This window comes from Andrographis paniculata, unplaced genomic scaffold, assembly GCF_009805555.1.
Source record: "Andrographis paniculata isolate CXL003 unplaced genomic scaffold, ASM980555v1 Contig64END, whole genome shotgun sequence".
Classification (NCBI taxonomy): Eukaryota; Viridiplantae; Streptophyta; class Magnoliopsida; order Lamiales; family Acanthaceae; genus Andrographis; species Andrographis paniculata.
This window is the reverse complement of record NW_026137600.1, coordinates 677,165-692,955: the sequence shown is the minus strand read 5'-3', so window position 1 is coordinate 692,955 and position 15,791 is coordinate 677,165. Positions and strand designations below refer to the sequence as shown.

At 32.6% G+C, this 15,791-nt stretch overlaps 1 protein-coding gene and 1 long non-coding RNA gene across 2 annotated transcripts; both read left to right on the top strand.

The window, feature by feature from the left end:
• Positions 1 to 2,830: 2,830 nt before the first annotated feature.
• Positions 2,831 to 3,905, top strand: LOC127261885 (uncharacterized). Its single transcript, XR_007841006.1, has 3 exons — positions 2,831 to 2,954; positions 3,024 to 3,162; positions 3,734 to 3,905. It is a non-coding gene; the product is annotated as an uncharacterized LOC127261885 (long non-coding RNA).
• A 5,170-nt stretch (positions 3,906 to 9,075) lies between these two features.
• LOC127261764 (probable RNA-dependent RNA polymerase 1) lies at positions 9,076 to 14,880 on the top strand. The gene is made up of 5 exons (XM_051290137.1): positions 9,076 to 9,261; positions 9,984 to 10,503; positions 11,404 to 13,268; positions 13,356 to 13,506; positions 13,784 to 14,880. The coding sequence occupies exons 2-5, from the start codon at positions 9,988 to 9,990 to the stop codon at positions 14,600 to 14,602; spliced, it is 3,351 nt and encodes a 1,116-aa protein (XP_051146094.1). The 5' UTR covers positions 9,076 to 9,261; positions 9,984 to 9,987; the 3' UTR covers positions 14,603 to 14,880.
• Positions 14,881 to 15,791: the final 911 nt, after the last annotated feature.

The window sequence follows — 15,791 nt, the reverse complement described above, 5'->3', positions numbered from 1 at the left end:
CCCCTCAACGGTCCTTATTTAACGGTATTTGACCTAAATGCGCTCAAACTGCGAATAAATATTACAATCTCAATTTCTAAATCCCTAAAATTATAAATATATTTATTTTTTATATATTTAGCCTAAAAAAATAGTAAATATTTACTAAAAAAATAGGATTATAAGACAATAATAGAAGTATTTTTGTAATTTTTTTTAAAATTTGTATTATATTTTGATATAATAATTAATATTCAAAATCAATATGCAAAAAGTAACCTTAGAGTGAACGAAGATAGTATATATATTATTACATATATTGATCGAATCAAATTAATGAAAGAAAATCTTCCACCTAATATATGGGAAGAGATCCTCGGTCTAAAATTGTGTGTGAGGTTTGGATAAATCTAACAAAAAATATATTCTTTCGCTCCTCCTTCATTTAAATTTATTCTTTTTCTTTTTTTTTTTTTTTTTTTTTGTTTTTTAATGAAAAAATATCACTTTTCTTACAAATACTATCTATTTAACTTTACAAATATCCTTACAACTTACAATATATTACACAAATACTATTACTTTTATATCACACCATACTAATAAGGTTATTCTAGCCATTTTTACTTTATTCCTACTACATCTCAATATAATACTAATATTTCTAAATTACATGCAAAAAACAAAGGGATAGCTAGTTATGAGACGAAGGAAGTATTATTATTTGTAAAAAAATCCTATAAAAAATCGTTTGAAATTTTCAATAACCGTAGAAATTTATTTTTATTTCAAGTACTACATTTAGACCTGCCAAAACGGGTTACCGGGGCGGATTGACTTACAACCTACAATTACCCGCAAAGAAGCGGGTTGTTTGCGGGTCAACTCGCGGCGGGGCGGATCAAAATTTCATCAACCCAACCCAACCCACCGGCCGATGGCGAGTTAAGCGGGCTAGTCCACGAGCTTTTTAAAAATATTAATATTATAAATATTTTCGTAATTAATATTTAAAAATAGCTAAAAATAGTTTTATTGTAGAATTTAAAATAATAAATATTTTAAAATAAATAAAAAATATAAAAAATTCTCAATTCTAAATATTATTAGTTAGTGTATTTTAAAAAAATTAATAATAAAAAATATTTTACAAATAAATCTTAATTAATTTTATGAATTTGTAGATTCTAGAATAAAAAATATTATAAAAAAATAACATGGAAAACGAATAAAACAAATGATAAAAAATCGAAATAAATAAGAGTGACATTGATAACAGAGTTATAAAATAAAAACAACGTGTAGACAATATTGATTAATTTATTTAAGCTAATTTTATTCGTCTTAACTAAAAATATATCTTTTCAGTAGATTAAAATTAACAATATGTTATTTATGTATCCTATGAGATTTCTAATCTCAGGTACTAATTATATCAAATTTGGAGATAATTTCCTATTTTCGGATTTTACTTTTAATTGTTGAAAAATTGCATCAACAATATGCATATCAAATTATTCATATAGAACAAATAAAAATAAGTATAAATTTTGTTTTTTAATTTTGTTATTATATTTAGGTAAAATTGTCCATAATTTTTTGACAATTTCGATATTCAGTTTAAATTCTATTATGCTTTAAAATTTGTACGGTGTCATCTTATACTTCTAAAAATTAAGTGATTGTATAACTTATTAGAATATTGTAACTAAGTTATTGTATCAGAAAACGTTATAATCTACGAAATGTTATCCATATCAATATATTTTGTACAAGTAAATCATTACAAAATAGCAAATGGAGTTGGAAAAACACAACGCTCAAAAGAACACTCAATATCTTCAGTATAGCTGACAACGTGGGCTTTATTGAAAAATTTAGCCATACTTGCCCACAATATTACCGGTACGTACAAAATGATATATATACTGAATTGGTCGGATGAGAATGAGGAGAACCGTCCAGTCGGTTGGCATAGAAAGATGAGAGAAAGAAATATAATCAATTATATAAATATCTTTCTTTTTTTTTTTTAATATTTGTGCAACATACAAATTTTTTTTTAAAAAAATTATTTTTCTTTGGATATATTTTTTTTTTATTAAAAAATTATTCTTTACAAAATGATATATATAATTGATTCTCTTTATTTTTCAATCAATTGGATCTCCCACTTCTTTCATTATTTTACACAAAAATAAAAAATAAAGTTTTTTAAATCAGTTGGTGGTTGGTTGGACAATTATAAAAAAATTATTTATATAATTTATTTTTCTATTTCTTTTTTTTTTTTTCATCCACCGTTGGATCAGTTACTTTCTTTTTATTTCATATTATCTATATTCATATTATTTATTATATGAATATGAATATAAATGGAATGAGATATATATACTAAATGACCCGAGGATAATATTAAAAAAAATAAATAAATACTAAATAAATCATTGAACAGTGAAGTTAGAGTGCAATTTTCATACTTATACTTATGTAAGTTAATAATATTAATCTATGTAATTAATTAATACTATAATTCTATGTAATTATTTTTAAGGTACAAATATAAAATTCAACCAATGTATAGTAATAAATAAGATAGACAAAGAGAATTAATATAATGTTTGATTACATTTATTTATTTAAATATGCTAAGTTAGAATAAGTCTTTTTTTCAAAGAAAACAAAATTGAATTGAATTATAGTAGTGGTAAATTATAAAATAAAATAAAATAAATATATATAACTGAAAATATATATTTAATAATTTTAAAATATAATAAATATGGTAATATTACCTTATATTAACTAACGGTCATATCACAATTCCTTTAAATATTTGGTTTAATATTTTATTTTATCCAATTCTTTTGGTTTAATTTTCTTGCGTGGTGTGGTCGGTGCTTGGGAGCAAGTGCGCGGTGGAAGCAACTGAACGACCATCTCGCCGCCTTTCGTTCTCTCATGCCGTCAAGCGAGTAAGTATTTAATTAATTAACTAATTTAGGGTTTACGAGGTTTAATTTCGGTATTTTGGGGATTATCAGATGGTGATTAGGGCGGCGAGCAGGCGTCCATAATCGGCGGCGTGGTGGATTAAATCCAGGAACTGCAGCAAATCTTGCGAGGCCAAGAAGCAGCGCATTCGGAAGCCGTGGTTATAAGCCCCAGGCAGGGCCTAATTTGGTAATTAATGTGATTTTGATTTTTGATTTTTGATTCTTGATTCTTGATTCTTGATTGGAGTGTCGATTATATATATATATATATTATTCATTGTCGCTGTCCAATCAAGAAAACAGCCATTATCATTATTGAGTGGATCTGAATTTTGTGATGACGAGATGAGTGCAGACTGTTTGTTTTGTATGAGATAGAGATAGAAGAAAAGATTATTTTGTTTGTACTTCTTTCCTAAACCATTTGTGTAATCTCGATCGATAGATAGATATTAGTTTTTGTGGCTGTCTAAAACCTAATTGATTTTGCCTATGAATATCTTTGTTTGTCTGTTTGATTGATGTTGTGAATGCATTCGAATATATATCTTCTCGTGTTTCTTTTTAATTGACTTTTTGGTAAATTTTCAATAATTTGCAAATTAGATCAGGTCTGTTTTATTGTTTTCTGAGATAATTTGAATAAGTATTTTTTGATATGAAAAATAAAAGAGATAATTACAAGGAATAAATCTTTGTATTCTACCAATTGAAATATAAGTGATTTTAATATTATTGTCTATTTTAAATCATTTTAGATGCATACCGGAGGGAGCGGTCGAATGAGCGGACTACCGAAAACAAAATAGGGAGTTTTTCGTACTCTTCTCTTTTACATTTACGCATTGCATTTATTTTATCATATTGCAGCATATAGAGTTAGGATTATTTTTATGTCCCGGGACTTGCATGCATGCATTAATTTTTTTATTAATTTTATACTAACATATTTTTTAGTGTTATTTTTTTTAAAAAAAAATATTGTATTATTAGTAAAACATAAAACAATAATAATATAATACTCCCTCCGTCCCAGATATCGTGTCTGCTACACTGTAAATACGGTATTTTAGGAGGGGTGTAATTAGTAGATAATTGAGAATATATTAGTGATAATAATTATCCGATAATATAAATAATTATAAAATTAAGATTAAGATAACTAATTAGTTTAATTAAATTTAAAAAAAAATAAAAAGTTTAAAATGAGATTAAAGTGTGTAATCATTTTCCAAAAAAGGAAAGTGACATGGTATGTGGGACGGACAGAAACGACAACGTAGACATAATATGTGGAATGGAGGGAGTATTATATTTTAAAGTGCCAAAAATAAATATATACTATCTAACTGTACAGAAATAGTAATATTTATGGGAAATTGTTTCACCTATAAATACTAAATGAACAAACTCTGTATATAAATTAATTTTTATCAATATATCATTAATTCATTGATTAATAATGTTAAAATATTAAGACAAATTTTAAATAAATATTAAAAAAAAATGTTATTACTATTTCTAATATTTTCTAGCTATAATGTTTATTAAAATAAATTTTTACAAGTATTTGGGCAAATATGTTTCAGAAAGAAAAAAAAAAAAAAAAAAAAAAAAAAAAAAAACAGAAAAAAAAAAAAAAAAAAAAGAGAGAGAGAGAAATGGAAGGCAATTTGAATATTTTGTTAAATGAATAAATTAATATGAGGGTGTTCAAGCATATTATTAATTTTATTAATGACTACTGAATGCTTTAAAATAAATATTGGATTAAGATGAATAAAGTAATATTATTCATCCCAATCCAATATAATAAGCACAACTTTAAAGAATTAAATGAATCTCATGCCCTACATAAAAAAGTAAAATAAAATTATTGAAAGACGTGCTTATAGAATAACAATGCAAGATGTCTTCCAATTTTTTTCCTCCACCACATGGGGAGAGAAAAAAAAAAAAAAAAGAATTGGAAACATAAAAAAATGTATGTTTTCATACTAGTTTCTATTAAACTAATAGAATTTATTTATTAATGATAATAATAATAAAAAATATTTGGGATAGTCCAATCTGACATGATTTAAACCGGCTTGGCCGAGCCAACCCGGCTGCGCCCAAAATTGCCACATCTAAAATTTCAGGATATCACTCCAAAGGAATAACATATACTCCCTCCGTCCACAAAAAAAAAGGTATACAATTACTTTTGGCGCGGTGTTTAAGAAATAATAGTATTTTAATTATAGTAGGTAGTTAAAAATAATGTAATGACATTTTTGCCCTTGTTTTTTTGTGTAAAAGTAATGATGTGATGTAAAGTAGGGGTATTTGTGGAAAAAAGTAAGGTATTTAATGAAATATTTACTTTGTAATTGGACGTCCCAAAATAGAAACATGTATACTTTCTAGCCGGACGGAGGGAGTATACTACCTCTGTCCCGATAAAATAGTAGCATTTACTTTTTATTTTTTGAATATATATTGAGTTGTAGTGATAAAGACAAAAATACCGATATTAGTATAGTATAATTAAAAAAGTAATGACATTTGTATAATATATTGAAACTTGTAAGAATATTTATTATGTTAGATAAGTAGTACAATTACTATATTGAGAAATGATATTATTATTTTGAAACGAACAAAAATAAAAAATAAAAACCTTCTTATGGGATAAGGGAAGTATTATTAGTTGCACAATCGCCCCCCATATATATATATATATATATTAATAACAAAATTTAATTATATAAAATAAAATAATAAACTTCTATGTGTTCAGCATATGAGTTGAATAATTAGATTCATCGTCTGATCCCACACATATATATATATATATGGTCGTCGGTCAAGTCAGCAATGATTTGAATGAATTAGCAGATATCATACACATAATCAATATGTATTTATTCATGGTACAACATAGATTGAGTTATAATATAATATACACTGAATTATAATATAATATACGATGTATTATAAAAATATTGAACTATGTATAAATATATGTTGATTATATGTACAATATATGCTGATCTGCTCAAGTCAACATTATTTTAATCTGACTGTATCAGTATATAGTATAAGAGTGACCAATATATATTTATACATATTTTAATATATTTATTATACAATATATATTATATTATAAGATAACATATATTTAGATCACCATTGACTAAGTTAAATCAACACTATATTAATTTAGTCGGATGATGACAAAATATACAGCCTCCATGCCCATGTATATATATATACACATACGTAGTTGCAAAAGACATATATGAATGAGCAACAGTAATAATTTCCTTTTTTGAAAGCCATAATCAACGAAGCTTCCCTCTCTCTCTCTCTAGAAACCCCTCCCTCACTCTCTCATCCCCAAACAAATTCATTCTGAAATGCTCATCCTTAAAAACCAACACCAAGCCTTTCCTCCTCCATTCACGTCGTCGACACCCGCCTTCTTTCTCTCTTGCCTTTTATATTTTGAAGTTATTTTTTTTTTTTAAAAAAGTATTGTATTATTAGTAAAGCGTAAAGCAGTAATAATATAATACTCCCTCCGTCTCAGATACCGGGTCTGCTACACTGTACAGATTGTATTTTAGGAGGGTGTAATTAGTAGATAATTAATAATGTATTAGTGAAAATAATTATCCTATAATATAAATAATTATAAATTAAGATTAAGATAACTAATTAGTTTAATTAAAATTTAAAAAAAAAATTAAATTAAAAAATTTAAAATGAAATTAAAGTGTGTAATCATTTTTCAAGAAAGGAAAGTGACATGATACGTGGGACGGATAGAAACGGTAACATGGACATGGTATCTGAGACGGAAGGAATAATATTTTATATAAAATTATTCCAAAAGTAAATATGAAAAATAAAACTTAAAACTAAATTTAGTTATTGATAGTAATAAATACTCCCTCCGTCCCATATCTATATGTCCATTTACTTTTTGCATGAAATTTTAGAAATATTAGTATTATATTGGAATGTAGTAAAAGTAAAAGTAAAAAGACTGAATTGCCCTTATTAGTATTGTATAATATATAGGTAATAACATTTGTGTAATATATTGTAAATTGGAAGGGTATTTGTAATATTAGGTAGTTACTAAAAAATGAAATGGATAGATTGTTAAGGGACGGACGAAAATGGAAAAATGGATAGATTGTTAAGGGATGGAGGGAGTATGATATATGAGTTATGGATTTATTTATTCTTACAAAATCTTAATCACAATTCTTAATAACATTCTCTTCATTGTCAAATTGAATTTTATTTTTTTGTAAATATGCATAATACATTATTTTTTATATTGTCAACATACTTCTAATAGCTAATATAAAAAAAAAATCTCAAATTAAAAATACAAATAAATATTCTTTTAGTATCACCTTAATATATAAAATATCTCAGTTAACGTATACATTTTTTTTATAACTATCAATCCAATTTTTTGTTTCAAATACGTTTATTGTACTACCACATCGTTAATATTATTTTTAAACTATTTTCAATTATTCACAACAATTAAAATATTATTATATTATTTTTTATATTTCACAGCAAAAATAAACATACATTATAATGGAGAAAGGCGGGAGTATATTTTTATTTTTATATTATATTAAAAAATAATTTAATATATAAAAATAGATCACCGCGTAATTAAATATTTCAAATATTTCATAACTGGAAATGACCTATTAAGGAATAAAAAATAATAAATGATTGAATAGTGAGTGAAGTTAGAGTGCAATTTTCGTCTTAAAAGTTAGTATATGTAATTAATTAATATAATTAGATGTAATTATTTTGAAGGCACAAATAGAAAATTCAACCAATAAATCTTTTTAAATGCATACGAGAGGGAGTGGCCAGATGATTGGACGACCGAATACATCATAGGGAGTAATTCATCCTTTCCATTTATATTTATGCATTTAATTTAATTTTAGCATTATGCAAATAGAAATAGATTTATTTTTACGTCCCGGGACATGCATGCATTAATTTTATTTTTATATTTTATACTAACTTATTTTTAAGTGTTTTTAATTTATAGGTACAGCTTATGTGGAGACGAGGGGATCCGCAAAGATTCTTCGATCTCGATTTCAAATCCAATGTAAGTGATTTTAATATTATTTTGTTGTTTCTATACATATATACTAATATCTATTTAAATCTTTTTAGATGCATACGAGAGGGAGTGGCCGGATGATTGGACGACCAAAATCTGGGTGTGGCTTGGCCCGTTATAATTTGAAACTGGGCCATAACTGTGTTTCGGTTTTCAAGCCCAATCCAAAATCAAGCTGGGCCTATCGGGCTTGAATTTTAAAATGGCCCGACCCAGCTCAAAAATATATTACTCCCTCCCTCGTAAAAAAATGCACTAATTTTTTTCGTAGTGGAGGGAGTAATATCGGCTTGAAATTGCCACATTATTTTTGTCAAATATGAAGTCAACTTTTTTCAAATAATGAAAGCAAAATATTTTAAAATTTGAATCCACCGATATGTTGAAGTTTTTTCCTTTAAATCTGCCGTTATGCTGAAGGCTTTTTCAATAATATATTTGTATCGAATTGCAATAGTGCACCAGAGAAACCTAAAAGTAAGAGATTAAGTAAAAAAAAAAAAAAAAAAAAAATCATGCTTCCACTGGTCGTTCGTATAACTATTATTATAAAATTGACTAAAGCATTATTATTATTATAATCCTCATCACTGCGGGCTAATCCACTTTCAACCCACGGCCTACTAAGTTAGCCCGTCTAAACCCGTATTTTAACGAATTTACAAAATCACAATCCAATCCACGTATTTTGACGGCTCTTGCTACATTAAAACACAAAGGATAGGTTTAGGTGGGGCTGTACGTTTCCTGGAATTCCGCCGGTCGTACATCACACTCACTCACTCGTCACTGTCACTGTAACTAAAGAGCAACGCAATAACGTCACCATAGCCATAGCCAGAAAAGCTTCACCGTTCATCCAACTCGTGATTCTCACTCAGTCCTTTTCTTCGCCGATTATTACTTTATTTATTTATTAGTGCTTGACTTGACCTATAAACACACATTCGGTCGTCGCCCACCCTTCCTTCCTCCCGAAGCTAAACATACACACACTCTCTCTCTCTTACTCATCACTCGCTGTTCCAGCCTTTTCTTTTTAAACGTGACTCTGAGTGACTGAGAGATGGATTGATTTCATTAACTTTGTTGCTTTGAAGTTCGTTTGTTCGTCTGAAGCTATCGGTAATTCTCTGTTTTCTAGATACGGTTTATCGATGCTTGCGAATATCTTAGAATTTTCTAGTATGTGCTTCTTTTAATTTTGTTAAAGATCATTCCATTTTTCTGACATTTATATCTGCGCCTCGTGATTTATAACTAAAATGGAATTAATGATAGGAATATTGTTTGTTTAGATCTTTAGTAGGAAGTAAGTTATTCAAGAGAATGCTTGATCGATCACTGAAAGAATTTTCAGAATTGGGGATGAATTTCTGCAAGAAATGATAATCAGAATTGAAATAGCTTTAAGAACAGTGAATTACTGTTAGGGCATTTTTGCAGTTTACTTCTCTTGATACCTAATGTAAATGTCGAAATATTCCAATTCCGTGTAGTTATCTTATCGAATACTATAATGTACAAATCTTTTCGATTCTTCATAGTTACATTTGATTTAAAGCTTCCCTGGTGTTGATGATCATGATCATTAGAACTTTGAGAATTAGGGATGAACTTCTGCAAGAAATAGCTTTAAGAAGTTTTGGTGTTTAAGACATCTACTTATCTTGATACCTAATGTAAATATCGAAAAAGTCCTATTCCTTGTAGTAATCTTATCAAATACTATAATGTACAAAGCTTTCAATTCTTCATAATTACATTGGATTTAATGCTTCCCTGTTGCTGATGATCATATCATCGATTGATTATTGATTGAAATAATGGATGGATCAATTCTACAGTGAAATGGCGAAGGCGACGATCCAGTTGCACGGTTTCCCTCATCTTGTGTCTGCCGATGTAGTTAAACGATTGTTGGAGCAACGATTGGGTCAGGGAAGTGTAGTTGCTTTAGAGGTAAAGCCGTCGAAGAAAGGTGGAAGGGTTTACGCCAGAGTCCAGTTTACGAGCAGTGCGTATGCTCAGAAGATTATCGATATGGCGAGCAGCGGCCTGTATTACGGGAGTTCTTATTTGCGAGCTTGGGAATCGGACATGGATATAGTGCATCATGTAAGGTTGCATTTGTATGAAATGGAGAATGTAACTTTGAATTCTGGATGTCAGGTATCGAGCGACAAGTTCATGGTGCTGTGGAAAGCCGAGAATGTATCTGTTAAATTTGGAATCGGGATGAAGAAAATGCACTTCTTTTTGTCGCATGATTCGGTCCATTACAGGCTTCAGCTCTCCTACGAAAATATTTGGCAGATTGTGCTTTATCATCAACTCGGTCTTACTTCAAGGTTTCTTCTAATACAGGTACAATTTTTGACATCGAAATTTCTTATCTTAATGTTTCGTTTTCTGCGATTTATGCACGTGTGAAATATTTTAGACATCGAAATTTCAACTAGTATGTCATTGCTCTAAGACTAGATTTTGTCGTTTCCATCTTTAAACTTGGCATAATTGGAACATTCGTTTGTTTTCAGTAATGACAAGTGGAATTATCGAATAGTTTACGCACGTGTGAATAATTTTGGACATGGAAATTCCGACTTGTATGTTATCGCCTTCAGACGTAGATCTTGTCTTTTCCATCTTTTAACTTCGCACATTTGGAACATTCCATTTGTTTTCAATAATGACAAGTGGAATTTATCGAATAGTTTATGCACGTGTGAAATATTTTGGACTTGGAAATTTCAACTTGTATGTTATCGCTCTCAGACGTAGATCTTGTCGTTTCCATCTTTAAACTTGGTACATTTGGAACATTCGGTTTGTTTGCAGTAATGATAGTGGAATTATCGAATAGTTTACGCATGTGTGAAATATTTTGGATGTGTAAATTCCGACTACTACGTCATTGCTTTCAGACGTAGATCTTGTCTTTCCATCTTTAACCTCGGAACATATGGAACATTCGGTTTGCTTGCAATAATGACAACGGAATTATCGAATAGTTCTTGAACATAGATAAGTTTGTCGACTACCGTAAATTCCTGACACTTCACCTTAAAACATTTATCACATTGTTACATCTTGCTGCAAAAATGATTCTTTTTCCTTTTTATGGAGTCGACTTGGGATCGAAATCTTGCTTTGTTTATTTGCAATCTTGATTGTATGAGCATCGAGCAATCGATCTCACCTTGCTTATGAATAATCTATCGTTCGAAACTAAAATGTACGTTTTTGTGTTTTCATATGATTAAGTTGTACGGCGCGCCCCGGATCTACAAGAAGGTCGGAGAAAACGAATCTATCTACAGCTTTTTTAAGGAGACGCCCGATGATCAATGGATCAGAACGACCGACTTCACTCCATCATCGTGCATCGGGCAATCCTCGGGACTCTGTCTTAAGCTTCCTTACAACGTGCAGCTTCCGAGGTTCAAAGACAATTTCGTTTACTACAGCGAGAAAGAAACCACGTTCAGATTGGAGAACGGTATCCCGTTTTGTCGAAACTTGCCTCTCGTCCCGATCGTACAACCTCCCCGGGGATCCAAATTGCCTTACAAAGTGCTGTTCAAGGTTTGCTATTTGGTGCAGACTGGATGCCTTCCCGGTCTCAAGCTCGACGGGCGATTCTTCAGCCTCGTCAATCCGCAGAGATACGATATCAGATTCGTCGAGCACGCTCTGGATAAGCTTTATTACATGAAGGAATGTTGTTACGATCCCGTTTCGTGGCTTATTCAGGAGTACGGGAAATACAGCCGGGGGCAGGAGCATCTGAAACCGTCGACTGTTAGGTTAGACAACGGGCTGGTGTACGTGCACCGGGTTCAAGTTACGCCGACGAGAGTTTATTTCATGGGTCCGGAGGTGAATGTGTCGAACAGAGTTTTGCGCCACTTTAATCAGTACAACGATAATTTCCTCCGCGTTTCATTTGTGGACGAGGAGTGGGAGAAGATGTACTCGACGGATTTGTCGCCGAGGGTCGTTGAAGCCGGCGGGGTTAAAAGGACGAAGCTTTACGAAAGGGTGCTGTCTATTCTCCGCGAAGGGATTACGATTGGGGACAAGAAGTTCGATTTTCTTGCGTTTTCGTCGAGTCAGCTTCGCGAGAACTCTCTCTGGATGTTCGCTTCGACGAATGACGTCGATGCGTATGTTATCCGGCAGTGGATGGGCGACTTCCGTTCGATACGAAACGTGGCTAAGTACGCAGCTCGACTCGGTCAGTCCTTCAGTTCGTCGACGGAAACCTTGACCGTTCCCGATTACGAGGTCGAACGGATTCCCGATATTGTGACGAATCGGGGTAGGACCAAATACGTCTTCTCCGACGGCATCGGGAAGATATCCGCTGCATTCGCGCGGCGGGTCGCGGCAAAATGCGGGGTTAACGGCTCAGTTCCGTCGGCGTTTCAGATCAGGTACGGCGGCTATAAAGGGGTCGTGGCTGTCGATCCTGATTCGTCGGCGAAACTTTCTCTGAGGCCGAGCATGCTGAAGTACGAATCAGATAATACGAAACTAGACGTGTTGGCGTGGAGCAAATACCAGCCGTGTTTCTTAAATCGACAGATTATAACGCTGCTGTCGACGCTCGGAGTCCGGGATAGCATTTTTGAAAGGAAGCAACGGGATGCGGTGGCCCAGCTCGACGAGATTCTCGTCAATCCGGTGAGAGCCGAGGAAGTGTTGGATTTAATGTCGCCGGGGGAAACCACGAATATTTTGAAGGAGTTGCTCAAGTGCGGCTACAAGCCGAACGTCGAGCCGTTCCTTTCGATGATGCTACAGACGTTCCGCGCGTCCAAGTTGCTGGATTTGCGCATGAAGGCGCGAGTGTTCGTCCCCGAAGCTCGACAGATGATGGGATGTCTTGACGAAACCGGGATCTTGAACTACGGGCAGGTGTTTGTGCAGTTTTCGGGGGCGAGGAGAAGTTTTGACGGTGCGTCGACCTACGGTTCGAGCGAGTGTCGATACACGATCGAAGGGGACGTTGTCGTCGCGAAGAACCCGTGCTTGCACCCGGGAGATGTTCGTGTTTTAAAGGCGATCGACGTTAAAGCGTTGCATCATATGGTGGATTGCATCGTTTTCCCGAGTAAGGGACCGAGGTAAAGTTTTCGATCGAGCTTCTAGAAGATTCTTGCCGTGTTTTTTTTTTTTCCGTCATCTCGAAGGGTAACCGGTTGTGATCGCAGGCCTCATCCTAACGAATGTTCCGGGAGCGACTTGGATGGCGACATATACTTCGTTTCTTGGGACTCCGACTTAATCCCGCCGAAGCAAGTCCCGCCGATGGACTACAACCCGGCCCCGAACACCGTGCTCGATCACAATGTGACGATAGAGGTATGCCTCGATCGTATTTTTTTGGAAAATGCAGAGTTTAAATACTCTTTCTGTCATTCAAATTTATTCTCGTTATTTTTTTCAGTAAAAAAAATATCACTTTTTTTACTTTTTCTTTACAATCGAAACAAAAAGTTTCTATTTTTATCAATTTTTCTTAAAATTTGTGTCTGGCCAAATGAGTATAAATTTACATGACGGAGGGAGTAGTATATAAATAAACACTCTTTTGCATCGAATTCGGTTCGTAACATTTTCGACGCATTTTCGACCGCAGGAAGTCGAAGAATACTTCACAAACTACATAGTGAACGACACATTAGGGATCATAGCAAATGCTCATACAGTCTTTGCTGATAGAGAGGTATCCATGGCGGAGAGCAAGCCATGCCTAGAACTTGCGAGATTATTCTCGGTAGCTGTCGACTTTCCGAAAACCGGAGTCCCGGCAGAAATCCCGCCGCACCTACGTGTCAAAGACTACCCGGACTTCATGGAAAAGCTCGACAAGTCGACGTACGATTCGACGCGCGTGATCGGGAAGCTATTCCGGGCGGTGAAAGACATCCCGCCGCACGCGCTCCGGTCCTTCACGAAGGAAGTGGCGAGGAGATCGTACGATCCCGACATGGAAGTCGACGGGTTCGAGGAGTATATCGACGAGGCGTTCGAGTGGAAGGAGGAGTACGACTACAAGCTCGGAAACTTCATGGAGTACTACGGGATAAAGACAGAGGCGGAAATTCTGAGCGGGAGCGTGATGAAAATGTCAAAGAGTTTCGACCGGAGGCGGGACGCGGAGGCGGTTGCGGTGGCGGTGAGGTCATTGAGGAGCGAGGCTCGGACATGGTTTAAGAGAGCGAGTGACGATGAAGACGAGGACGGGATTAACGCTAGGGCCTCGGCGTGGTACTATGTTACGTACCATCCCGATTATTGGGGCCTTTATAACGTGGGACTTAAGAGGGATCACTATATTAGCTTCCCGTGGTGTGTTTACGACAAGCTTGTTCGGATCAAGAAGAGCAAACAGAGACGGGAGGCCTCCGTTGCGCAACTTTACCGGCATTTTAGGGGCGGCCTCAGTGTGGGCTGAGGTCGTCGGGTCGGATCGGGTATGATTAAGTTCGATTCGAATTATTTGGAAACTTCTTGAATGTGTGTATAATATATATATATATATATATGTGTGTGGTTGTGTGTAGCTTTTAACGTCTCGATTCGACTGTGTGGAGATATTGAAGTGTTTTATTGGATCGAGTTTGGCGAGTGGAACTAATGCATTCGAATTTCCTACGTTCTGCTGCCGAGTATGTCGAAGTTCTTTTCATTTCAAATGCTACTTTTGTCCGGCCTCTCGTTTACTTTCGTCAGCAAGATTTGAATATTAATTATTATATCAAAACGTAATAATCCCTCCATCTCAATTGTCACTACTTTTTATATTAAAAAACACAGTTTTATTTTTATAAATAACCATATCACCATAAAATTACCTTTATTTTTTTATTTTTATTACACAATTGCCACTACTTTTTACACTAATACATTTACAAGGACAAAAAAAATTTTTACTTATACTTTTTACCGACCACCACTGTAATATATCAATATTTCTTAAATCTCGTGTCCAATCCAATTAAGACTATAGTTCTAGAACGGAGGGAGTATAAATTTATAAAGATATTTTTAATGTTAAGTATAATCACGTTTGTGAGAAATTTGAATTAAGGGTGTGTTTGTTTAAAGGATTTGTGAAAATTTTTACTATTCATTCAAATTTTTTTTCTAAAAATATCAAATCAAATATTTATTTTTTATTTTTTATATTATATTAAAATTAATTTTACAATCAAAATATCACATCAATACCTATTTATATCACATCGTATAACTATTCCAATTCAAATTTTTTTCAACTCAAAATCTCATTTGTGTTATTTGACAAGATTTTGAATCTTCGAAGTTGAATTGATTCAAAATGAATTAACATATTCGAGAAGATTTGATTTAAATTTTGTATTTAAATAATATTTAAAGTGATATACAATGTGAGAAAAAGTTGAAAAATATTCAAATTTATGCTTTTTTTTTTTTAAAAAAAATATTCTCGTTTTTTTTTTTAAGTAAAAAATAATTATATTTGTATTTTTTTTACCATAAAAAAGTAACCATTATAAGTCACTTTTATTAAAATTTGTGCCCGGTCAAATAAGCACACGTTTACGTGACGGAGAAAGTAAAATTTAAAAAGATTTTGTTAAAAAAAACAAAAAAACACAATT

What these genes read in the sequence shown, in the direction of transcription:
- LOC127261764 (XM_051290137.1), top strand. Translation starts at nt 9,988, where the DNA reads ATGGCGAAGGCGACGATCCAGTTGCACGGTTTCCCTCATCTTGTGTCT. An exon ending in TTCCCGAGTAAGGGACCGAG is followed by an intron (nt 13,269 to 13,355) that starts GTAAAGTTTTCG and finishes TTGTGATCGCAG; the next exon opens with GCCTCATCCTAACGAATGTT. An exon ending in ATCACAATGTGACGATAGAG is followed by an intron (nt 13,507 to 13,783) that starts GTATGCCTCGAT and finishes TTTCGACCGCAG; the next exon opens with GAAGTCGAAGAATACTTCAC.